Source organism: Salmo trutta, chromosome 33 (assembly GCF_901001165.1).
Source record: "Salmo trutta chromosome 33, fSalTru1.1, whole genome shotgun sequence".
NCBI lineage: Eukaryota > Metazoa > Chordata > Actinopteri > Salmoniformes > Salmonidae > Salmo > Salmo trutta.
The window spans coordinates 4140833-4167623 of record NC_042989.1 but is presented as its reverse complement, the minus strand read 5'-3'; the positions used below and the strand labels follow the sequence as shown (position 1 = coordinate 4167623).

The window sequence follows — 26791 nt, the reverse complement described above, 5'->3', positions numbered from 1 at the left end:
GCTTAGTCAATGACAATCTATTGTGTGTACATCTTACCAAACAGGGGGTTGGCCTATATGTTTGACATCCACCTGCATGTTTGAGTGCTTGACAGGTAAACTCAACAGTGATCAAAAGCCTATTCATGTAGGCTACATTTACAGAAGTTACACAAGATGCAGTTCTCTATCCTTCCTCTTTCCCTGAAATGTCCATTCATAATATTTTACCCACTAATATATTTTTTTTAACACCTAATTGGCTACTTTCTAATAAGCTACTGCATTGCTGACATTCTTATTCCCTCAATCACAACCAAGTCTGTGTCCCAAATGGCACCCTATTTCCTATATAGTGCACTACTTTTGGCCAGAGCACCATGGGCCTTGGTCAAATGTAGTGCACTACAAACGTAGGTAATAGGTTGTGATTTGGGACGCATCCTAAACCTGGAAAGGGCCCCACCCTAAAGCTGGAAAGGGCCCCCATTCTATGAATGTACAGAAGGTACACAGCTCTACCAGTAGCGGAGGTTACTGAGTTTCCATAGCTTGTGGCTGAAAGAAAGAGGTATTCTGTAGGTAGGTCACATCTGGAACAGATCAACATAATGGTAGACTTCAGGCCAGGGTAGTGTCGTGCATTGTGGAGACCAACGTTGAAGTAGCTAGTTCATTTGGGCATGCAACAGAAAATGTCCAGGTACTCCCGCTCTGTTTGTCTGTTTTCTTTCGTTTGGTGCCTTATGAACACAACCCAGAACTTACAGGGAACACAACATCTTGTCACAAAAAGGAGATTTCCTGTGGAGAAAGTTACCACCTTCTGTCAGGCTGTTGGGGTACTGACGGATTGAATGGTCATCTTGATGATGATATACGTAATTCTCTTCCTGACATGTTTTTTGGTTGGGCTCTTCGACTGGAAGCAAGTCTAGTACGCTATGCTACAGAACCATGTGAAATTATAACAGGATTTATCCTGTAGTCTGCCCAACTTCAGGCTTGGTAATTCATTTGTGCTTCCTGAGAGTCAACATAAATTCTCTGTCACTTGCCCTTGGGAAACATTTGGCCTCAGACATTGGGAATCTACATACCATTTACACACTGCTTTTGGCTGAAACATGTTTGCGTATGGTTAATGACTAAGTATTGAAATGGAACATTCATAGACAGTGCTGTCCATGTCATTTAATCCAAACATTTAGCAGAACCATTGCATAACATTAGACTAGAGCACCATGGAATCCATCCAGTCCAACAGATCCTCCACCTCATACGGATGGATGGGGACTCTCAGGTTACCACTGACGTGTCTTTTACTGCCAGGAGAGACCGGAGAGTAGAGTGGTGTGTATGACTAGCCCAGCCCACCCCAGACCCTCTTGCTTTCAGAATGACATGACTGACTGAGCCCTTGTGGCTTTTATGGCTGCTGATAGTGGTCTAAAGGAGGATGTAAAGAAACACTGCCAGTGAAGGGTTTCAAATCAAATCAAATTGTATTCGTCACATGTGCCGAATACAACAGGTGTTGACCTTACCGTGAAATGCTTACTTACAAGCCCTTAACCAACAATGCAGTTCAAGAAATAGAATTAAGAAAATATTTAATAAATAAACAAAAGTAACACAATAAAATAACAATAAAGGGGCTATATACAGGGGGTACCGGTACCGAGTCAATGTGCGGCGGTACAGGTTAGTTGAGGTAATTTGTACATGTAGGTAGGAGTAAAGTGACTATGCATAGATAATAAACGGTGAGTAAAAACAAAGAGGAGGGGGGAGGTCAATGTAAATAGTCGGGGTGGCCATTTGGTAAATTGTTCAGCAGTCTTATAGCTTGGGGGTAGAAGCTGTTAAGGAGGCTTTTGGACCTAGACTTGGTGCTCTGTTACCGCTTGCTGTGCGTTAGCAGAGAGAACAGTCCATGACTTGGGTGACTGGAGTCTTTGACAATTTTTTGGGCCTTCCTCTAACACTGCCTAGTATATAGGTCCTGGATGGCAGGACCCATGCCAAATCTTTTCAGTCTCCTGAGGGTGAAAAGGTGTTGTCGTGCCCTCTTCATGACTGTCTTGGTGTGTTTGGACCGTGGTAGTTTGTTGGTGATGTGGACACCAAGGAACTTGAAACTCTCGATCCGCTCCACTTCAGCCCTGTCGATGTGAATGGGGGCGTGTTCGGCCCTCCTTTTCCTGTAGTCCACGATCAGCTCCTTTGTCTTGCTTACGTTGAGGGCGAGGTTGTTGTCCTGGTACCACACTGCCAGGCCTCTGACCTTCTCCCTAAAGGCTGTTTCATCATTGCCGGTGACCAGTGTTGTGTTCGTCTGCAAACTTAATGATGGTGTTGGAGTCGTGCTTGGCCAAGAGCATGCGTGGGTGAACAGGGAGTACAGGAGGGGACTAAGCATTCAACCCTGAGGGGCCCTCATGTTGAGGATCAGATGTGGCAGATGTGTTGTTGTCTACCCTTACCACCTGGGGGAAGCCCGTCAGGAAGGCCAGGTTCCAGTTACAGAGGGAGGTGCTTAGTCCCAGGGTCCTTAGCTTGGTGATGAGCACTGTGGGCACTATGGTGTTGAACGCTGAGTGTAATTGACATTACATCATCTGTGGATCTGTTGGGGCGGTATGCGAATGGAATGGGTCAAGGGTTTCCGGGATGATGGTGTTGATGTGAGCTATGACCAGCCTTTCAAAGCACTTCATGGCTACCAACGTGAGTGCTACGGGGCGATAGTCATTTAGGCAAGTTACCTTCGCTTTCTTGGGTACAGGAACTATGGTGGTCTGCTTGAAACATGTAAGTATTACAGACTTGGTCAGGGAGAGGTTGAAAATGTCAGTAAAGACACTTGCCAGTTGGTCCGCACATGCTCTGAGTACACGTCCGGGTAATTCGTCTGGCCCCACGACCTTGTGAATATTGACCTGTTTAAAGGTCTTGCTCACATCGGCTATGGAGAGCGTGATCACACAGTCATCCGGAACAGCTGATGCTCTCATGCATGCTTCAGTGTTGCTTGCCTCGAAGCGAGCATAAAAGGCATTTAGTTCGTCTGGTAGGCTCGCGTCACTGGGCAGCGCACGGCTGGGTTTCCCTTTGTAGTCCGTAATAGTTGGCAAGCCCTGCCACATCCGACAAGCATCAGAGCCGGTGTAGTAAGATTCAATCTTAGTCCTGTATTGATGCGTTGCCTGTTTGATGGTTCGTCTGAGAGTATAGTGGGATTTAGTGTCCCGCTCCTTGAAAGCGGCAGCTCTAGCCTTTAGCTCAGTACGGATGTTGCCTGTAATCCATGGCTTCTGGTTGGGATATGCACGTACGGTCCCTGTGGGGACGACGTCATCGATGCATTTAATGATGGTGCTGGTGACTGAGGTGGTATACTCCTCAATGCCATTGGGAATCCCAGAACATATTCCAGTCTGTGCTAGCAAAACAGTCCTGTAGCGTAGCATCCGCGTCATTTGACCACTTCCGTACTGAGCGAGTCACTGGTAGTTGCTGCTTTAGTTTTTGCTTGTAAGCAGGAATCAGGAGGATAGAATTATGGTCATATTTGCCAAATGGAGGGCGAGGGAGAGCTTTGTATGCGTCTCTGTATGTGGAGTAACGATGGTATCGAGGTTGTTGTTTTTTTCCCTCTGGTCGCACATGTGACATGGTAGAAATTAGGTAAATCGGATTTAATTTTGCTTGCATTAAAGTCCCCGGCCACTAGGAGTGGCGCTTCTGGATGAGCATTTTCTTGTTTGCTTATGGCCTTATACAGCTCATTGAGTGCGGTCTTAGTGCAAGCATTCGTTTGTGGTAGATATTGTGGTCTACAGCTTATCATGAGGTACTCTACCTCAGGTGAGCAATACCTTGCTCGCTTGAGGTATTGAGACTTCCTTAACATTAGACATCGCGCACCAGTTGTTATTGACAAATAGACACACACCCCTGCCCCTCTTTTTACCAGATGTAGCTGTTCTGTCCTGCCGATGCACAGAAAACCCAGCCAACTGTATATTATCCGTGTTGTCGTTCAGCCACGACTTGGTGAAACATAAGATATTACAGTTTTTAATGTCCCGTTGGTAGGTTCGTCTCGAATGGAGATCATCCAGTTTATTCTCCTGTGATTGCACGTTGGCCAATAGAACGGATGGTAGAGGCAGGTTACCCACACGCTGACGAATTCTCACAAGGCACCCCGATCTCCGCTCCCTGTATTTCCGTCTTTTCTTCATGCAAATGACAGGAATTTGGGCCTGGTCTCAAAGAAGCAGTATATCCTTTGCGTCGGACTCATTGAAGAAAAAATCTTAGTCCAGTTCGAGGTGAGTAATCGCTGTTCTGATATCCAGAAGCTCTTTTCGGTTATAAAAGACAGTAACAGCAACATTATGTACAAAATATTTTACAAACAATGTGAAAAATCACACAAAATTGCATAGTTGGTTAGGGGCCCGTAAAATGGCAGCCATCTCCTTCCGTGTGGGATCACTACCCTCACTTACAGGAACCACAGTGATAAGCATTGGGAGAGAACCCACTGAGTTCATTCTGGTCCCTCACAATCAGCTTAGCACTAACAGGTTGTATGCAGTTTGCTCTGAGGATTTGTGAAGTGCCACTGACATTTCTATGTCATATGGCTCTATATAGAGCCCAGTTGCCCTTTCTGACCAGACATGTCTTGTGTTGCATTCATTTTCATTAATTCATACATTTGCAGGATATTTAGGCTCCAGAGGAGGCTGGTGGGAGGAACTATAGTAGGACAGGCTCATTGTACTGACTGGAATGTAATAAATGGAACGGTATCACACACGGAAACCGCATTTGACTCCGTTCCATTATTACATTCCAGCCGTTACAATGAGCCCCAGCCATTACAATGGACCCGTCCTCCTATAGGTCCTCCCACCAACCTCTTCTGTAGATGTGAGAGAGTGGTGATTATTCTGTCAGTCTCCATACATGAGATCATATCAATCTGTAAGCTTTAAGCTGTAAACTATAGATCACTGAGTCTGTGAGCTCTACCCTGAGAGGACCTGGCAGCTGCTGCTGACACTCTCTGGGAGGTAGATTAGCGCAAGCTCTTACAGCTGACCCCCCGCCTCCTCTCTCTCTCTCTCCCTCTCACCCCCACACACATAAATCATTGAATATATTTACTTATTTTCTGTCATTGTAAAGCCAAGCGCCAGATGTCACTGTTTCCTGTGCAAGTTCAGATGTTGCCTTATCAAACTTGACTGGTTGAAGTCCAAGTGCAGAATCAGTCCAAGCCCTATAGCCCTATATCATTATTCTATGCTTGTCAGGACTACAAAGTACTGTTGCTGTCAGGTAAATGGAGCAACAGAGTGAGTGGGCTTTTACAGTGGTCCCTGGTGACCTGCAGAAACCTTTAGAGCTGGACTACTCTACAGCATGCTTCTTGCCAAAGGTATCATCATGTCTTAAGATCGCTTAAAGTACTACATCACTCATGTAAATGACTTCTACTCTGGGGTTGATGGGATTTGTGTTTGCCACTTAGGCTACATCCATATTGTAGTGCTTACCTACTGTACGGCAAACTAAATTGAATTAATCGTCTAATATATAATACTGGAGAAAACGAGACCAGCTGCAAGTGACCTGATGTCAGATGCCAAGTAGATATTGTCATGGTTTAGAATTGTCCTATACAGTATATTTTTACTTAACTAGGCAAGTCAGTGAAGAACAAATTCTTATTTTCAATGATGGCCTAGGAACAGCAGGTTAACTTCCTTGTTCAGGAGCAGAATGACAGATTTTTGCCTTGTCAGCTCAGGGATTTGATCTTGCAACCTTTTGGTTACTAGTCCAACACTCTAACCGCTAGGCTACCTGCCGACCCGATAAGCCTACTGATTCCCCTAAAATAGCACAATAACTCCCTCTGAGTTCAGGACTGGACAGCTCCTTCATACACTAGATGAATGTACAGTTTATTCAGAGAAACCTTATGAGTTTTCTGCCCTCAATACCAGCAACATGCAATGCATGTACTTTTTTTCTTCTATTTTTACTTTAAAAGCTTTTTCAGTCAGAACTGCCAGACTAACAGGGTCCTGTAGTGTAGTACTGAAATGGTGTGACGAGCACTAGTCTAGTGTATATATAGTCTGTCAGAAAAAAACTTTTAGAAGAATAGCTGCTGTGGTCCTGAAAGAATAAAGGGCTTTCTGTGCTGCATATGACAAGCTACCAAGTACTAAATGATATTCATTCTATTGTGTGTTTTATACAGGAAGGTGGTGCTGTAATAGCCTGGTCCCAGATACACTTTATATACAAAAGTATGTGGACACCCCTTCAAATTAGTGGATTCAGCTATTTCAGCCACACCCGTTGCTTACATGTGTGTAAGCACACAGCCATGCAATCCCCATAGACAAACATTGGCAGTGGAATGGCCTGACTAAAGTGTTCAGTGACTTTCAACGTGACACCGTCATAGGATGCCACCTTTCCAACAAGTCAGTTCATCAAATTTCGGACCTGCTAGAGCTGCCCCGGTCAACTGTAAGTGATATTATTGTGAAGTGGGAACATCTAGGAGCAACAACGGCTCAGCTGCGAAGTGGTAGGCCACATAAACTCACTGCCGAGTTCCTAACTGCCTGTGGAAGCAACATCAGCACCAGAACTGTTCATCGGGCACACAAGCCTAAGATCACCATGCACAATGCCAAGCGTCAGCTGGAGTGGTGTAAAGCTTGCCGCCATTGGACTCTGGAGCAGTGGAAACGCGTTCTTTGGAGTGATGAATCACGCTTCACTATCTGGCAGTCTGATGGACGAATCTGGGTTTGGCAGATGCCAGGAGAATGCTACCTGCCCCAATGCATAGTGCCAACTGTAAAGTTTGGTGGATGAGGAATAATGGTCTGTGGCTGTTTTTCATGGTTCATGCTAGGCCCCTTAGTTCCAGTGAAAGGAAATCTTAACGCTACAGCATACAATGACATTATAGACGATTCTGTGCTTCCAACTTTGTAGCAACAGTTTGGGGAAGGCCCTTTCCTGTTTCAGCATGACAATGCCCCAGTGCACCGTGGTTTGTCGAGATCAGTGTTGAAAACCTTGACTGGCCTGCACAGAGCCCTGACCTCAACCCCATCGAACGCCTTTGGGATGAATTGGAATGCCGACTGGGAGCCAGGCCTATTCGCCCAACATTAGTGTCCGACATTAGTGACAAATCAGTGGATGAGCAAGTTATGGTAGTTGATGTAGACTTTTTCCCCCAAACAAAAGTGAATTGTTGCTAACTCTTTAGGATAGTTTTTTTAACAGTGTTGAGGGTTTTTTAAAGGGATTTTGGAAATGAGCGTCTCTGTTTTCAGTATGAAGTAAGTTGGAGGTAGTTTCGCGAGCCAGTGCTAACTAGCGTTAGCGCAACAACTGGAAGTCTATGGGTATCTACTAGCTTGCGAAACGACCTCTTACTTCCTTCGTACTGGACACAGAGACATAAAAATGGTATCCACATGTTCATCTGACTCTTGGGGAAGTAGATAAAATCCCGAAGTATCCCTTTATCATTTTAACACAAACACTTCCATGTTCCATCCAATCTATAGCCTTTAAAGGGGAAGGGAAACACTAGAACGCCAGCTAACTGTAACTGTCAATCTAAAGTGTTTCCACTCCCCTTTAAGCTTTTTAACACCACGGTCATTAGTATTGTGAAGCTACTGTATACAGACAAGGTAGTGAGTATTAACTGGACTCAGATGTGTGTTGTCCTGCAACTGGTTTCTTGTCCAATGTTTCACTCTCTCCACAGTCAGTCAGACAATAGGCTGATTGAGACTTCTCCAACTACGTCATAAAGTGGGCGTCTGGGAGAGGGAGACAATAACTGTATTCACATACATTCAGGCAGGAGCTATCAAATACCCTTACAACTTTATTGTCCCCGCACGTAAATTCATTGTGCAGCCATGAGTACTGCACAATGTAAGGAGGGTACACGAGAATTGAAGAGTTCAAGAGAACATTTGAACCTAAAATAAGAAATAATAGTTTGAACTGTAATGAAACAAGTTACAGATCAAAATAGCTAATAACTGTGGCCTTCACATTGTAGAATAACTATTGTAGGCTTGTTTTGTGGTAGTTATTCAACAGAGAGCATTCATTTACTTGATTGCCTGTGGGGAAATCCCTAGGGGAATCCTATGGTACTGTATCTAGTTTGGTCTCACAACAATAGCCCTGACAATCAGAGAGCAGGTGGCTGATGCCATCTACCAGCTATGGAATAAATAATTTAGAACTGTTGTCCCATGCTGGGCTATTGTAGCATGTTCAGGATACCATTCTGGTCTTTGTGAGAGGGAAACTAATGTAATATATATCATTACTATAATTCAGTCTTAGAAGACTTTAGTGTAATACTGTATATAATTTAATAAGATGGAACTGCTAGCATTGTGCTGACCATACATTTATTGTTATGTATTGTATTACATTATTAATAGTGCATAAAACACAGTACTCCTTTGTTTGAGTGTCCCACAGAATTATAGTTTCAGTTACAGCAGATTAAGATTAGATCTAAACCTTGTATCCACACACAAACACACACACACACACACACACACACACACACACACACACACACACACACACACACACACACACACACACACACACACCACCCTCCACACAAACAAACACACATGCACACATACACACATACACCCACACACCCTCCCACTACACACACACACACACACACACACACACACACACACACACACACACACACACACACACACACACACACAGACACACACACACACACACACACACACACACACACACACACACACACACACACACACACACACACACACACACACACACACCCTGCTTGAATAGGAGATAATGCAGCCAGGGCAGCCTGTGACATCATTGCCGTCCCTTGTGCTGATTGGTTGAGCAGTGCTCCAAGCTGATCCCCCCTGCTTCTGTCTCAGATGGATGCTGCTGCGGGAGGGAGGCAGGGCTACTGGGAGGCAGACAATGCAGCGGGGGCTGGGCAGTGCACACATCACATGCACCACACATCACATCCACACAACACAACACAAGCATAGCTCTTCTGGATATTGGGAGAATAACAGGAAGAGGAGGGAAGGATGGGATGGGAAAGATTGTATGTATCTGTCTCTATTAGAGGGCTTTCCACTGATCTCTGTGTGTTTGGTCGGTGTGTGTGTGTGTGAGGGGTGTGTGTCGGGGTAGGAGGGGATTGAGCCCCCGGCAGCTCAGCTCTGTGTTGTCACCGGGGAAACAAGCGACCAACCAGGCTGAGGCAGCCCAGACCTGTTTTGCTTCCTGCCGCCTGGAATAAAAGGGAAAGGAACAACTCTGTTTTTCCCCTCTTTCTTCTGTTTCTTTTTCCACTGTGGATAGCCTTTCATCATCAACTCCCACAGACAGACAGACATACAGAGGCTCACGACAAGCTTGCAATGTGAAGGGCACAGGGAGGAAGGCGAGGAGTGTGTGTGGATAATGGCTCACTATAATGATGTAGCCGTCAAAAAGACCTCTTCTCTCAACCTGGTGACGGGATTCTTTCAGTATCTCCGCGGTAAGTAGGCCAGCAGCAGTGATTTCTATAGGTTGTCATCTCTCACTGCATCCCATCCTCTCATCCTTAGTGGATGATTGAGTTCATGCATATGGAAAATAACAAGGAACCAAGCTTGGATTGTGGTTTATATGGAGGTGAACCAGATGCATGAACCAGATATATACTGACACAGCAGCACTATGTATGTAAGGCATATGGTGGAGGATTTAGTTAGTGCGGAAAATAACAAGGAGTTTACTGAGGCTTTGGTGTAGCTAGGTAAACCAGATACAGCACTATGTATGTTGTATGCTTCACTGGGCATCCCTGTATGTGCATCATTGATGCTCCTTTAGATTACACTATATGCCTTTGAGTTAATATAGGTTATTTTCTCTCTGTGGAGGCTATCTAGTGTTAGCATAGCCCTGTTCTCCAGCATCACATGACCAGAGAGTATATTTTAAGTGCGGATGTTTAAAAATGGCCACTGTGTATGTGCAGTATTGCTCAACCTACTGACACATATGCACATATGTCACTGTGTGTTCAGTGCACTACAAACGCTGTGCAATGCAAGTCACCCTTTTCTTCTATGAAGCGACAGATGTTTTGTGTAGTGTGAAATCAGAAATGTATTATGCATGAGGCACAGAGTCTGTCTGCATATATTATCCCCCTCTCTACAAAAGCGCAGGCTGGGGGTGACCTGAAGGAGTACGCATGCCGTTATTGGTGGGTTGGGCACTGAGCAGTGAGTCTGCAAGATGTGTGAAGCTGTGAACAGAAATCTCCTCTGCTTATACTCTGATCTACTTAGGACTCTTACTTTGATGGGACTTTTATTTGAGCAAACACCTGTCAATATCTAATCATTATATGTGATTGTATTATAAATATATGTTTTTTTAAAGGTGGTTTGGGTGCATCTTTAGTAGGGCCGGGAGGATACCAGTATCGCAATATTTTTTACATGGCAAAAATGAAAACTTGTGAGCTAAAGCTTGGAAAAATAAATAAATGTAAGTTTGATGATGTTTGTTTCCATCATTAGGGCTGTTTTCCTAAATAATTTAAATCTAACGAGTATCGTGATACTGGAATTGTCCTGGCTCTAATGTTTAGTCATTAGGTACAGTTGAAGTCGTAAGTTTACATACACCTTAGCCAAATACATTTAAACTCAGTTTTTCACAGTTCCTGACATTTAATCCCAGTAAAAATTCCCTGTCTTCGGTCAGTTAGGATCGACACTTTATTTTAAGAATGTGAAATGTCAGAATAATAGTAGAGAGAAAGATTTATTTCAGCTTTTATTTCTTTCATCACATTCCCAGTGGATCAGAAGTTTACATACACTCAATTAGTATTTGGTAGCATTGCCTTTAAATTGTTGAACTTGGGTCAAACGTTTCAGGTAGCCTTCAACGAGCTTCCCACAATAAGTTGGGTGAATTTTGGCCCATTCCTCCTGACAGAGCTGGTGTAACTGAGTCAGGTTTGTAGGCCTCCTTGCTCGCACACGCTTTTTCAGTTCTGCCCACAAATTTTATATAAGATTGAGGTCAGGGCTTTGTGATGGCCACTCCAATACCTTGACTTAAGCCATTTTGCCACAACTTTGGAAGTATGCTTGGGATCATTGTCCATTTGGAAGACCCATTTGCGACCAAGCTTTAACTTCCTGACTGATGTCTTGAGATGTTGCTTTAATATATCCACATAATTTTCTTTCCTAATGATGCCATCTATTTTGTGAAGTGCACCAGTCCCTCCTGCAGCAAAGCACCTCCACAACTTGATGCTGCCACCTCCGTGCCTTACGGTTGGGATGGTGTTCTTCGGCTTGCAAGCCTCCCCCTTTACCCTCCAAACATAACGATGGTCATTATGGCCAAATAGTTCTATTTTTGTTTCATCAGACCAGAGGACATTTCTCCAAAAAGTGCGATCTTTGTCCCGATGTTGTCACGGTTGTCGTTGGTTAAGGAGGACCAAAACGCAGCAGGTATGTGCAGGCTCATCTTGCTTTTTAATAAATACAAAATGAACACCAAAATAACAAAGAACGAACGATCAACAAAAACAGTCTGGTAAGGCACAAGGCTAAACACCGAACAATCTCCCACAAAATACAAGACAAACACACCCAACTATTATAGGACTTCCAATCAAAGGCAACACCAAACAGCTGCCTTCAATTGGAAGTCCAACCCCAATTAACTCAACATAGAACCACACACACTAGACTAAACATAGAATACATGAAAACCAAACAGTGCCCAAAAACCCTGGAATATTTAAATCAAATACCCCTTCAACAAACACACCACCCCGAACCACATAAAACGAATACCCTCTGCCATGTCCTGACCAAACTACAATACCAATTAACCTTTATAATGGCCAGGACGTGACAGGTAGTCTGGCTTTTTTATGGCGGTTTTGGAGCAGTGGCTTCTTCCTTGCTGAGCGGCCTTTCGGGTTATGTCGATATAGGAGTCGTTTTACTGTGGATATAGATACTTTTGTACCTGTTTCCTCCAGCATTTTCACAAGGTCCTTTGCTGTTGTTCTGCGATTGATTTGCACTTTTTGTACCAAAGTACGTTCATCTCTAGGAGACAGAATGCGTCTCCTTCCTGAGCGGTATGACGGCTACGTGGTCCCATGGTGTTTATATTTGCGTACCATTTTGAAATTGCTCTCAAGAATGAACTAGACTTGTGAAGGTCTACAATTTTGGAGGTCTTGGCTGATTTCTTTTGATATTGCCATGATGTCAAGCAAAGAGGCGCTGAGTTTGAAGGTAGGCCTTGAAATACATCCACAGGTACACCTCCAATTGACTCAAATGATGTCAATTAGCCTATCAGAAGCTTCTAAAGCCATGACATCATTTTTCTGGAATTTTCCAAGCTGTTTGAAGGCACAATCAACTTAGTGTATGTAAACTTCTGACCCACTGGAATTGTGATACAGTGAGTTATAAGTGAAATAATCTGCCTGTAAACAATTGTTGGAAAAATGACTTGTGTCATGCACAAAGTAGATGTCCTAACTGACTTGCCAAAACTATAGTTTGTTAACAAGAAATTTGTGGAGTGGTTGAAAAACGAGTTTTAATGACTCCAACCTAAGTGTATGTAAACTTCCGACTTCAACTGTATATTAGGATGTGTGGGTGTATTACAGGGATGCGACATCATGTATTGACCATGTTCTGTACCACTTCAATTCCAGATGAACAAGAGGCCGTACAGAAGAGGACCTTTACAAAATGGATAAACTCCCACTTGGCAAAGGTAAGAAGATATCCTTTACTATGTCTTTGTGCTTCAACACAACACTTGATAAGATATAACTATCATGCCACCCGTAGCTTCCATTTCCGTATAGGAGCGGAGATGAAGAAATAACATTATTACAATGGTATAATCACTGATATACAGCAATTGTATCACTATGATAATATTGCTATCCGGAATATTATCCTGACCTTTGTTATCAGATGGCTGTAGTAGTATTGTACTGCTGTCATTGACCGCCCAGTGTTATAGCTGCTCTCTGGACAGGGGCATTTCAGTAGTCCTCGTGACCCTTCGTGTGTGAACAGAGATTGGACCGTGAGATGAGGGTTGTCATCCAATCATAATGATTCTGCGAGGCACCTCATAGTGTAATGGAACCACATTATGCAAAGAAAGTGTCAGAGGTTTTTATGTCAATTTTGTACACGTGGAAAACTACTTGATTGCGGCCATAATAGACAGTTTACATTTGAAGATATGTTTTTTTTATCATCCGGATGTTTGGATTGTGTTACAGAGCTACTACCTACTGAGTTGTTGTACAATCAGTCCTGTAAATGTATTTAAAACGAGACCAGGGGAGAGTGAGGCAGAGAGAGACACTAGTAAAGATCACTCGGGGCAGAGATCCCTGCGTTTCTCAGTTCCTGAGTAGGCTTACAGTATGCCTTGCCGAGCCAATGTGATCGACAGAGTAAAGTTGACCAGGAAGGTAGAACTATCCGTGTCACTGTGTTGTATACAGGAGATCAACCAGGGCAGCATTTTAGAGAAGATAATACCTGTAGAGTAAAGCTGTGTGTGTGTGCGCGTGTGTGTGTGCTGCGTTTGTGCCTTATAAGTATGCCTGCACACTTGTGTGTGTGTTTGTGTGTGGGGGGGGGTGTGCGTATGTGTATATATTTGTCCATGGCTAGGTTTGGCAGGCAGGGAGAGTTTAGCAGCATGGTGCAGTTGGAGAGTGTGATGTGGGAGGAACATTTCTCTGCAGGAAGCAGTCAGTCTGCTCCAAAAGGCCATATGACAGTTCAGCTCTTTAACACTATAACCATACTCATCATGAGTTATAACTATATATAAACACATAGAATTGCTCATAATGTCATCATCATCATGAGTGTGTGCATAACGCATTACAGATACGGGCTTCATAGATACTGTTAGGGCCAACCATGTTTTCTGGCTGTATTTTAGACAGCCAAGTTTTGTTGGCTCAAAGGTTTTCGGTGACACAGCACATTGTGCTGCTGCTTGGTCAGACAGGGGGACTAATCATTAATACAGGGTTTAAGTTTTGAACCCAGCGGAGAGATCTGTCTTTTGTTCTGTCAGATTTGGCCCACGGGGCGGCAGTTCAAAGCAGGGGGGGGAAAAACGTTGGAAGAATCTGAGTAATGTGGCTGGCCAATAAGTCACCATGGAGGTCTATTCCTCGTTATTCATGCTATACACTTATACCCCCCCCTCTCTCTCACACGCACTATCCTCTCTCTCTCTCTCTCTCTCTCACTCTCACTCTGTCTCGCTCTCTTTCTGTCTCGTTCTCTCTCTTTCTCTCTTCTTCTCTCCATCTCTCTCTCTCTCCCTCTCTCTCTCTCTCTCTGTGCATACCAATGAACCTGTAGAATAAGCCTGGTCACGTGCCTCTCGCTCCAGTTCACTAGGTTACTGCTACTGTAGGAGGAATTCAAATCTCAATTCTTATCAGTTCATCTCTCAATCAGTTTATCTAATCTCATCTAAACCTTTTCCGTCAGGTAAGCAAAGCCATTCTCAGTCAATTACGATAGATCCCATGACGGGTGCCTCAAAGTTCCCATTTTAAAATAGATTTTTAAATCAAATTCTGATTGGAACAAAATGTAATATGTTGGTTTTATGATGGAAAGTGCTGGCCCATTTAGTTTGAACTTTCACTGGGCAGTCACGCTTTTCCCATTGTGTCCATTTCCTCTCACGTTACCAAGCACTTTTGCATTGGTTGAATGTTTTATGACAGTGTGTGCGTGCGTGTGTGTGTTATGACAGTGTGTGTGTGCGCATGCGTGTGCGTGTGTGTATGTGTGTGTGCGTGTGCATGTGTGTGTCATGACAGTGAGAAGGGGGCTTGTCATGTGACTCCTATTTTGTTTGTCACTAAACCCAGGATGGGCTTGATGTTTTTTTTTTTTTACCTTGTGACTCATTTAAGTATAATGACATTCTGGAGATGTATGGCTCATGTTACCGGTCAAATAGTCTTGTTGTTGGGATACTGGTGGTCATAAAGGAGGAAGAATATTATCTAAAATACTTCCCATTGGATTCTGTCTTTGAAGCAAAGAAAATAGCACAAAAAAACAGTGTATACTTTTCACACTGTTGTGCCCCACAGTCCCAGCCAACTGCATCCTGTCGTCCTGTCATGAAATGTGACGAGTTGTGAAACGAACAGCTCAGCCTGCCGAGACAATTCCCACAAAGACCAGCGTTTCATTAATTAATGCATTGTTTTCTGAGAATGTTCTGTGTGTTTCATGAAGTAGTTTGTTCTGTCACCTAACTCCGTCAGAATTCCCTCAGCTCTGATAATACAAGGATACAGTATGTTACATGGAACGACTATGCCCAGCTAGGGTTAAATGGAACCATGCTCTGATTTTGCTCTGAATCACGCTGCCTCAGGCACAGGCTCCTAGCCATCTCAGAGGCACAGGCACCATCTTTTCAGCTGCAGGGGAGCTCATTCTGTTCTCTTTATAGTCCAGCCTTTTGTTCAGTCTGGACTCCAGTCTGTAGCTGGCTCTGCTTTCCTTTCTCCTCAACACAAGGGCTGTGGAGAGGGCTGTTCAGACTGGACTCCAGCCTGTAGCTAGCTAGCACTTCAGCCCATAGCTAGCTAGCTCTGCTCTATTTTCTCACCAACACAAGGGCTGAGCGAGAATGAATGTGTTGTGTTTCTAGGATTTACTTATTTTTATTTTACCTTTATTTAACTAGGCAAGTCATTTAAGAACAAATTCTTATTTTCAATGATGGCCTAGGAACAGTGGGTTAACTTCCTTGTTCAGAGGCAGAACGACAGATTTGTACCTTGTCAGCTCGGGGATTCGATCTTGCAACCTTCCGGTTACTAGTCCAACGCTCTAACCACTAGGCTACCTGCCGCCCGTAATAAGATAATACGTCTTTATTAAACAACGGTAGGTCTATAATTTGTAACAGTATAGCCTACCAATTACCAATTATTAATGTATTAGTTTCACTGTTGAATCTTCTCTTTCCTAGCGTAAACCACCTCTAGAGGTCACCGACCTCTTCGAGGACATCAAAGATGGGGTGAAACTTCTGGCTCTGTTGGAGGTGCTGTCTGGACAGAGACTAGTAAGCACTGCTCTTAATATATACAGTCATTGGTAATGCTGGAGTCTTCTATTCATGCTATAGACTTCAGTCGCACTTAATTACCATAATATTGTGTAAAGGGAGGATTTAGAAAATGTTTGAATAAAGGAATTGAGAACTCACAGTTAATAATCACACTGTAGTTGTATGTTGTGTAGTCCTACTTTTCAGTCAGTGCTACTCTCTTACATTGCTGGTTGTTGTTACATTGCTGGTTGTTTATATGTATTTGTGTTGAACTTTCTTGCTGTATTTAATGTGAGCGCTCTGGTAAGATTTGGTGTATTTACAGTACTCCATATGGAAAATACACTTAAACTTTACTTGAACCCTCCCGCCTCTCTCCCCAGCCGTGTGAGCAGGGCCGCCAGCTGAAGAGGATCCACTGGGTGTCCAACATCGGCACCGCCCTCAGGTTCCTCGAAGGCAGGAAGGTAAGCACACCCTCAGAGTAACTACACAGTATTTTCCTTGAGTATTTTGTATAGCTCGAGTTTAACATGTAAACCTAAGGGCCCATTCACAATGTCACTTATATCTTCTAAGGGTTTTATTGAAAACATTTGGCCAAGGCTTGTGAAAAGAATATTAATCTCTGTTTAATGCTAGCGGTTTGAAAATACGATATTGTAGCATAGTGTTTATGACCAAAGATAGATAAATGAAGGCTCTGCATGAAAATATGTATCTATGCAAAGTCCTATGGATGGTACATCCTCTCTCAGTCAGTATTGCTTTGAGGCCTGTATCTTACTGTGACCTTCTCTCACCATGCCTGACCTCTGACCTCAGTCTGTGTACCGAGGATCCCCGGTCAGTGGCTGCCTGTAAAACACACTGTGTTCATATACTGTATGCATTCCTTTTGTTTAATTCACGGTGTGTATTCCTAGCTGTTCTTTGGTTGAGCCATTCTTTTCCTCTTTGTGCATCTTGACTATTGTAGTGCCACCAACCAGGTGCTTTCTGGTTGTCATGCATCTTGTATACATTTTGAAACTTTGGAGTCAAATCTTTCCTGCCCTCTCCTTTTTCCAACCTTTGTGAAATAGTTACACAATCTAGGAAATCCTACAAAAAGACATGTAAATATGCAGCAACCTTAATGTAAACTAGTTTGCTCATCCAAAGTTTATTACAGTGATATTCACTACATTGGCTTTGTCGTTACTGTCCTGCCAAATTGAGTACTCTACAGCTTTTATGTTTTTCCTCTGAGCTTGGCTGTTTCTGCCTCACCTGCTTCCGCTCTTCCAAATATCACTTTGTTGCATCAGAGAGCTGATTTTGATGGCTGTGAAAGAAAAACATAAAATCGTCATTATTATGCCAATGGCCCACTCACTCAACAATGCCTTTATTTGTTAAACATTCATTCAGAATGTACCTATGTATGAGTACATGTATTTCCCAGACATTTCGTTTCATGACAAGTTGTGAATTGCAGTTAAATTGGGGTTTTCTTTCCCAACAGATCAAGCTAGTCAACATTCATGCCACTGACATCGCAGACGGTCGACCATCCATTGTCCTGGGGTTGATATGGACCGTCATTCTCTACTTCCAGGTAATGTGTTGTTGTATCTGGTCAGTTTTACACTTACATATTGTAATATCACTGTCTGTGATTGTTAACAGTGTGTCACAACTCTCAGTGAGTGGTTTTCAATGTTGTTTTACCTTGTATTCTGTTTATCAAATGTTGTTATATTGAGGAGTGACACTTTAATACACTTTTTTAATCTAATTGGATCTACATACAGTTATTTGATGTTGCTATGGTTACTCACAGCATGTTTGCTCTAATTGCTGACCCTCTGTCAGATAGAGGAGTTGACCAGTAACCTGCCAGCCCTGGCAGCCCTGTCCAGCAGTACCTCCTCAATGGACAGCATGGCCAGTAACTCAGAGACGGGCAGTCCCCCTATGAAGAGGAAGGTAGTACCCAAGAAGTTCCAGGGCAACGCCAAGAGGGCCCTGCTCAGATGGGTGCAGTGCACCGCCGCCAAGTACGTATACCATTATATATTTGGGCAGCTTTTCTAACCAGTGCTCCAGCGGGCAAAACTGGTTGAAATGATGTCATTACAACTAAATTAAGACCAGTTGAACATAATTCTCTCTACCAGCTTTGCCTGCTGGGGTGGTGGATTTATTTGCCTGTGTGTGTGTGTGTGTGTGTGTGTGTGTGTGTGTGTGTGTGTGTGCATACTCTTGACTGACCACGTCAGCCAAGAGTATAGGAAACAGAACTGTCTGTATCACTCGAACTGTCTGTATCACCCAAAATGTGTGTATCTTAATTTGAATTATAATTTCAAGAGTGCTCTGCCACCAGCCCACTGTAAACATATACTTCTGTTTGTCCCAAGGCGTCAGGGCATGGAAGTGAAGGACTTTGGTGCTAGTTGGCGGAGCGGGGTGGCATTCCACTCTGTGGTCCATGCCATCCGCCCAGACCTGGTGGACATGGAGGTGGTGAGGAGGAGGAGCAACAAAGAGAATCTGGAGGAAGCCTTCTCATTGGCCGAGAACGAGCTGGGCATCCCACGCCTGCTGGATCCAGAAGGTTACTACCTCTCCCCTTCTATTTAATGAAAAAAAAGATTGCTTTGTCAAAATAAGCGCACACTCCCTCACTCATCCCCAGCTCCGGCTGGTACATAGGGCAGCAACAAAGGATCTCCACCTCCGTCTTCCATGACGCAAGAATTATGCAATTCCAACAGAACTTTATGGAATACTCTTTTAAAGTTTTCTTTGAAGACTGTGCGAGGTTTATTTATGGGTGTTTCGTTCCGTCAAAGTGTTGTTGATACGTCTGTCTGGAGATAATAATGCAGACAGCAGCTCAGCAGCAGCCACTTCAGGAGAGATCAGACTCCTGAGCCCTGAGGCTTCATTTACAAACCTCAATAAACTGTCTGTTTTTATCATGGCCCTCGTTTTCTCAGAGATTAGGTCAGCGATAGAGATGACAGAAGACATTTATAATTAGATGTCAGTGTGTCAGAGGAAACACAAAATGTAGTCTCCTTCAGGGCACAAATGTGTTCCCTGTTTTTACTGTGTCATATTTGTTATATGTCAGAAATGATGTTCCTGCCCTGCCATGTCTGTATTTTACTCTATATATACATTTTAAATGACAACAGTTGACATACTGCTAATCGAAAGGGGCATATAGACCTATACACACGTCATACTTAATTGACATACTGTATTTTGCTTGATGGATAACACTAATGTCACTGTTTTATTATTTACTACTTTCACGCCAGACTCTCGCTCTCTTCTTCTGCAGATGTGGATGTAGATAAACCGGATGAGAAGTCCATCATGACATATGTTGCTCAGTTCCTCAAGCACTACCCCAACCCCCACCACTCTGAGACAGATGGACAGGAAGATGAGGTACCAAGCTATATTCACTGTAGTCCTGAGTCAAGTACTGTATTGGCATTGGAAAACTCAGTGTTGTGTTGTAATGCTTTATTTAAGTGATAATGCCTGAGAAGCCGGGGTTTGGAGGATATATTGGCACGGGTTCTGTTCATCTCGGGCCGGCAAACTGTGCCAATATATCCTCCAAACACCGGCTTCGAGGGCATTATTACTTTTATACAACGGGTTACCAACATATTCAAATAATGATTGACATATTTTCATTAAAATCGTTATTTGGATGAATTTATTAATACTATTTAATCCTTCCACAAGATATAGTCCCAACACAAATCTAGGGTTGCTACCCAAGGTTTGGTTGCCAGAGACGAGACCCAGTCGTTAAGTCTTTTTGTTCTAAATCTATGGACACGACCCAGTTGTTCGTTCTAAATGTTTCGTTGCCTTGATGGCTGGCAACGTCCTTATCCCTTGCTTGCTAGCTAGCCAACTTTGGATTTTTCTTTGGATACATCCATAACAATGAGCTAATGATGTGCGATTTCGCCTGGCATAGAACATTGTCTCTCTCGTCAGACCATTGTTCAGAAGAGATAGCCAACTACACAGCTAACACAATCACTTCTTACTGAAGCTGGAATGACAGCAAACTAGCTGCATTTCTTGTTTTTCTATTGACATTTCTTTGTATATATCCATAAAAATTATGGTGATTCATGATTTCGACTGGCTGAAAAAAGATGCCAGCCTGTCTGTCTCGTCTTGACTGCCGACATGTTCATTACCATAGGACAGCTGGAGATCGAATTTCAATATTGAAACAATGTTTCAAATGTCAGAGAGACAGACAGCAAGGCTATTACAAATCTCCGCTGTTGAAAACCAAATGCTAGTCCAAAAGAAATGGGAGATAAAGTGTAGATGCTTTTTACAGGGTAGATCTAGTATATAAATTGCCTGACTGAGCTGATGAGACAGTGGGTTGCGCAGTCAGATGGAACAGATTAAATAGGCATTTTAACATCATAGATTTAGCCGGTGGTAACTTGTGGAATAGACACCGGCTGGAATTCCGTTTGAACCAATCAGCATCCAGGATTAGACCCACCTGTTCCATAAGTACTTTTATCTGCTTTTGTTTTCTTTTGTCTTCTATTGTATTTGTGTTTTCAGTATGATTGTTCTAGTTTACCTAGCTACAGTATATTTAAAATCAAGTGGCTAACTAATACTGGCACCCTCAGTGTTGTAATGCTTTATGTACTCTGTTATTGTATTCTTGTATCTGCTACTGTATTTGTCTTTTCAGTATGCTAATGCTTGTTGCTAACCATATTTCCCATTACACCAACGACAGCTTTTATGAAAAAAGATACATAAAAACAATTTGTCATTGCATGAACTCGACAATCATCTTACTTTCCTCATTGTGCATTACGTCATTCACTCTCTCCGTCATGCTCTCACTCCATTTTATGTTATCTTTCCTGTTGCATTTGAAGCTGCTTCTTTGCTACTTTCCAAGTTTTGCACTCTCTATCCCAAACCTACGGGTAAGTCCATCCATGCCCTGTAGTGTAGTGTCTGCCTGCAGTGTACTATTTTTCCTCTTCTTTATGTTTGTCATGGCTTTGCTTTGATTTTGCTCTCTCTCTCTCTCTCTTTCTCTCGCTCTCTCGCTGCCACTAATGCCTTTCTGTGCTGTCTGTTTGTTTGTTTGCGTCTCTTCGTGTGGCTTTCTTTCCTGGATAGTATGGTCCTCAAGATATAGAGCAAATGCTTGAGGTATGTTGTCACTGAATACATAGATTCATCAGGGATTCTTATTTTGCTTTGAATCTTATTGTGCTTGCTGTGGTACTGGAAATCTATTTGGAAGGTTTTGGTAGGAGTGGTTTCACTGTATGTAGTTTGGTGAGAATTCTGTTGGGGTTGAGAGAGGATGAATAATGGTGCATTGTATCACCTGAATATTATGTGTCATCTGAATGCTGTGTGTTAACTGACTCCCAGAGAGAAGAGCGTAAGGTTCTGAGAGAGCTGAAGGTGTGGCTGGATCAACTGGAGAGGGATGTGCTGCGAGTCCAAGGGGCAGAGGGCAACCTGACAGACAAGTACCAGGTTAGTACCAGGTGGCCAGAGGGCAACCTGACCGACAAGTACGAGGTTAGTACCAAGCCAACGGTGCAGAGGGCAACTTGACAGACAAGTCCAAGGTTAGTACCAGGTGACCAGGGGGCAGACGGCAATCTGACAGACAATACCAGGGGACAGAGAGCAACCTGACCAACAAGTACCAGGTGATTGGAACCAAATCTCATGCTACATGTAGCTGGCTAATGTTACGATATATTAAGTTCCAGGTCACGAGGTAACATACATCATACTACGTGTAGAGAGAAGAGACAGAGCGCCATAAAAACCATGACTCTTTCTCAATAATCCTTCATCAGTTTCTTATATCTTCATGTCCTCGCTGAAGTTTTAAATAGGAGGTGGGCAGAGGGCACTAAAAATCAAGGAAAGACTATTAAGAACAGGCCCATATTTGACTGGGCTCTACATTCCTGTGTTATGTACTCAATGTGAATGTAACACCTCTAATACTCATATTTCTACTTTGCTCCAGGGCTTCAAGAGTTTCCGTGTGCAGTATGAAATAAAGAAGAAACAGACAGAGCCTCTGCTGCAGCCGGTGCACAGGGATGGGAAGCTGTCTGTAGACCAGGCCCTGGTCAAACAAGCGTGGGAACGTGTCTCTATCAGGGTGAGTCACTGTATTGCTGTCTATGGACCCCTGGACAACTAGCCTGATAACATACTGCTTCAGACAACTCTTATTTACGAAGATAGTCCACCAGGCTACTGCACAACCAGCCCAAGAGTACACACAATCTATGGGCCAGACTCAAAAGGGCCGATTTCACGGACACAGATCAAGTCTACTGTAGTTCTGGATTAGAGAGCGTACTATATGGAGAATCTCCATTGAACTAGCTTTTTAGTCCCAGGACTAGGCTTTATCTCTGTCTGGGAAACCGGCCCAAAGAGACCATTATAAATAGACTGTAACCTTTGTCATTGAGAAATTGTTATTTTTGTCCGCCAACTCATTTTCATTTGCTTTGTGCTTATTAGTTAGACTGAGACTTGCATTGCAGAATGTGAGCCCAGATAGCTATCATAATAAACTGAACGAGTGTTCAGTGAGGCGCAAGCTTTTGAAGGAGCGCTCATTAAGAGGGCATGAGAGTTTTGGAGAGAGGGGAACAGAAAGGGTTTTGTTCACTTGATAGAGTGTCCCCAGCCTGTATGGACTGTGGACTGGAGTAGCACAGCACTGTGGTCATCCACTGGAGTAGATGCTTGAGAACATGTGGAAACCTTTTTAATCACCACCTGCTTTTTAAACAGCGTGTTTAATGCTAATTCCTTGATTGTACTCATTGTTCTGGCTGTAATGGGTGGCTGTTGCAGCTCCTGGACTGAAACTTGATGAAGACCTGAGTGGTCGAAACAGTATCACTAACAAACCACATGGGAGCATAGATTGCAATTTTTGCCACATTTTACAGACTTTACATTCTTTTTTATCCAGCACCTGCTCAAAGTCTTTGGATATGTAATATTTGCCTATACTAGCTCCTGGACTGGCACATCCATCTGGATAAGTCGTTGCCTGGCCCACTGGGGGTGATCGGAGCCTGGCTGCATCGAGCTGAGATCGCCCTGAGAGAGGAGATTCCCATCCAACAAGCCCATGAAGAGACAGCCAATGTGATCCACAGGAAGCTGGAGCAGCACAAGGTATTCAGCAAGAGCAAATCTCATAATATATACATGTACTGTTGCAAAACGATCCTTGGATAGGCGTTGTTAGAAGGTACAGCAAATCTTAAAATTCTTGGTCACATAAGAAAAGATGACAAATTCACAATTATGTTTTTGATGTTGCACCAGTGTCTAGTCTAAATGATTCAACAAGTGTTTTATTTTAACGTGCATGTGTGTGGATATGTGTTTTTAGGAGGTACTGAAGAACTTGGAATCCCACCAGCAGACGTTCCAGCAGATCCACAGAGACAGATCTGTGAACGGGGTCCCTGTCCCCTCTGAACAGCTCCAAGACATGGCCGAGCGGTTAGTTAACCTTCAGTCAACTCTACATCCGTGTTAATACTGTAACACATCTATGGATGTCTCTGGACATTATTAGCTTGATCCCTGACCTGTTTGTGCTGTCTTGCCAACTCCTACGGTCGTTGTCAACCCATGAGTTGACAAAAAAACACAAACAGACCAGGGACAATATGACATTACTTAAATAAGACTGATATTGATCTGTTTGATAAGAATATTAATATTGATTTTCTATTTTGTCAAACAGGTTCAACTATGTGTCCACATCATCTCATGCCCACCTGATCAAACTGGAATTCTGGGAGATGAAGTACCGTCTGATGGCGTTTCTCATCCTGGCTGAGTCCAAGCTCAAGTCCTGGATCATCAAATATGGCCGCCGTGACTCCGTGGAACTACTGCTGCAGAGTTACATTGTGAGTTGGCCTTTTCATTAGTTGTTACTGGTTTGTGGTAGCCTGGTGGTCTAGATCTATTTGTGCTGTTTAGCCAACCTCATGTTTGCCATGAAAATGACTATAGGAGTTGGTAAGACAGCACAAACAGATCTGGAACCACCAAGCTAATTTGTTATGGATATTGTTCCAGTTCTATCCTCATGATAATTCCATGCTTATCTCACCATCATTCCCAACAGTCCTTCATTGAGGGACACAAGTTCTTTGAACAGTATGAGACAACATTTAAGGCACTCAGGCAAGCTGCAGATGTCTACATCAAGTCAGATGGTTCAGGTAGGGTGGTTTTTCTTTTGTGTGTTTTACCTCAGATGTGCTTTGATTGAATGTTGTCTGTCAGAGAGGGCTAAATGGGCTAACTGTTGATTTCATATTCTAGGCATTAAGATCAGTAAGAAAGGTACGTCTAGATTCATTTGGTATTGATATACAATAGGTAACATGGTGACCACACTAGCCTTTGATTTGCTGTTCACTAGTGGTTCACGGATCTAACAAAAAATCCAAGAAATCTGATAGAATCTCACTGTGCCGGCTGTTTACTAACTGACTACTCTATATTCTTCCACAAAGATCATTTCCTGTAACACAATTACTCTTTGCATGATACAGTAACAATAGTCACAGTAGGTCTTGGAATGTGAAACACTGCAAATGCAAATTCCTTACTGTCTTGACTTGCTTGGCTTATTCAACGGCCTTGAAACCTCTCTGTACTGGGCTCTATTAATAAGATATTGAGTAATTGGTTAGGACGTGACCCAATTAACCACTGAAAAATCGTATGTCATGATGAAGAGAGAACTGACTCCAGGATGTTTTCTTTCAGTTGAGGAAGCGGAGGGGGTGGGTAAGTTTCTGTCAGACACGTCGGCCCAGTGGAGGAACCTGTCGGTGGAGGTGCGTAGCGTGAGGAGCATGCTGGAGGAGGTCATCTCTAATTGGGAGAAGTACAGCAGCACGGTGGCTGGACTGCAGGCCTGGCTGGAGGACGCAGAGCAGATGCTCAACCAGTCAGAGAACGAAAAACGGGTGAGCATGAGGCTGGGTGGGTGGCAGGCAAAAAGGTAAACATTTAAGCTAAGAGTATCTTTATTCCATGACAACAATTGATGTGTTGGCCATTGTGGACATGGAATAAAGATACTCTCAGCTTGCATTTTTACCTCCCATTCCCCTCATCAATCTACACACAATACCCCATAATGACAAAGCGAAAACAGGTTTTAATAATTTTTTGCAAATGTATAAAAAAAAATTACTGAAATATCACATTTGTGACGTCCGGCTCAAATCGGTCTTATGTAGCAAAATTTGAAATTGTGTTCTTTACATTGTATAAAAGTAGAGTCTCAGAGCTACACAATGGAATATCAACACTACAGTTGAGGAACAATGGGAAAGTCATTTTGCTTTGAAAGTTGATGAACTTGTAAACTTACATTTGAGAAAATGCCCTTTGAATGTTTTGGTACTGCTATTTGAGAGCCCTTCTTTGTCTACACCCATTCAGCATCGTTCACACTCTCTTAAGCTTTAGCCTCTCTTTAAGGGTTGATCTGAATATACTAACAACAGCAGTCAAGCATGCAAGCTAACTTACTAGCTACCTGCAGACATCTGAGTGAGAGAGAACAGCTCACCGAACATTACTCGCCCTAGCAGAGCTGGTTAGGCTGTTATGTTATCCAGAGCGTTGGTGACTGCAACTGTGCTGTCAGATTGTCCGTATGTAAATTCAGAGCGTTTTGCGTTCAGAGCACACACTGGACGCTCTGGCAGAGGAGTATGGTTGATCCGAATATTCTGACCTCACAATGGCAGTCAAGCACCCAAGCTAACTGGCTAACATTGGCTAGCTTGCTAGCTACTTCCAGACACATAATGAGAGAGAACCCTACTCTGATCATTTTTCTTGCCCTAGCAGAGCTGGTTAGGCTGTGTTCATGTTATCCAGAGCATTGGTGACTTTAACTGTGCAGTTGGCAACAATTTAATTATACTTTTTTGCTTACGTTTACTGACACCGGCCATATTCAACGGGGGTTGAGCATTCGTAAATTCATCAGTTATTCTGCACTCTGGCATACTAAAACGAGAGCCTTTTGTTAAGACATGTTGCTAGCTAGCTAACTAAGTAAACAGTGAACCATAATCCCAACTCATGACATTACTACCCTGCATGAATCTGCAGGTAGCCAACCAACCAGATTCAATGTTAGCTAGCTAACATTAGGCTATAACTAGTGGCTTTGAGATACGAATTATAAGATCATACACGTAACATTAGTTAGCGAGCCAGCTAACGTTTGCTAGCTAGCTAACAGTACACTTGAACTTGAAATGAAAATACTTTATGTTAAAATGAGAAGCGTGTAATATCTGAAAATGTAGCTAGCTAGACTATTTTACCCGTCCGTATACATCATGGTTGGACGCGTCTCCTGTCGGATGCCATGGCTGCCCTTAGTTTGAAGATGTAA

General features: G+C 43.2%; 1 protein-coding gene across 8 annotated transcripts in view; it reads left to right on the top strand.

Annotated features, from left to right (window-relative positions):
* The first annotated feature begins 9105 nt into the window (after positions 1 to 9105).
* syne1b (spectrin repeat containing, nuclear envelope 1b) overlaps positions 9106 to 26791 on the top strand; it is a 153230-nt gene continuing 135544 nt past the window's right edge. For 4 of the 8 annotated variants that reach the window (XM_029729499.1, XM_029729497.1, XM_029729492.1 and 1 more), the window contains exons 1-18: positions 9106 to 9628; positions 12854 to 12915; positions 16189 to 16284; positions 16656 to 16739; positions 17098 to 17118; positions 17780 to 17872; positions 18130 to 18314; positions 18678 to 18874; positions 19610 to 19719; positions 21463 to 21495; positions 21724 to 21831; positions 22340 to 22477; positions 23353 to 23517; positions 23738 to 23850; positions 24098 to 24266; positions 24488 to 24584; positions 24688 to 24708; positions 25138 to 25340. In XM_029729499.1, the coding sequence (XP_029585359.1) occupies positions 9550 to 9628; positions 12854 to 12915; positions 16189 to 16284; positions 16656 to 16739; positions 17098 to 17118; positions 17780 to 17872; positions 18130 to 18314; positions 18678 to 18874; positions 19610 to 19719; positions 21463 to 21495; positions 21724 to 21831; positions 22340 to 22477; positions 23353 to 23517; positions 23738 to 23850; positions 24098 to 24266; positions 24488 to 24584; positions 24688 to 24708; positions 25138 to 25340 (1974 nt within the window). In that variant the 5' untranslated portion in view covers positions 9106 to 9549. The remainder of the gene's footprint in view (positions 9629 to 12853; positions 12916 to 16188; positions 16285 to 16655; positions 16740 to 17097; positions 17119 to 17779; positions 17873 to 18129; positions 18315 to 18677; positions 18875 to 19609; positions 19720 to 21462; positions 21496 to 21723; positions 21832 to 22339; positions 22478 to 23352; positions 23518 to 23737; positions 23851 to 24097; positions 24267 to 24487; positions 24585 to 24687; positions 24709 to 25137; positions 25341 to 26791) is intronic. The other 4 variants (XM_029729495.1, XM_029729496.1, XM_029729494.1 and 1 more) reach the window with 4 other exon arrangements.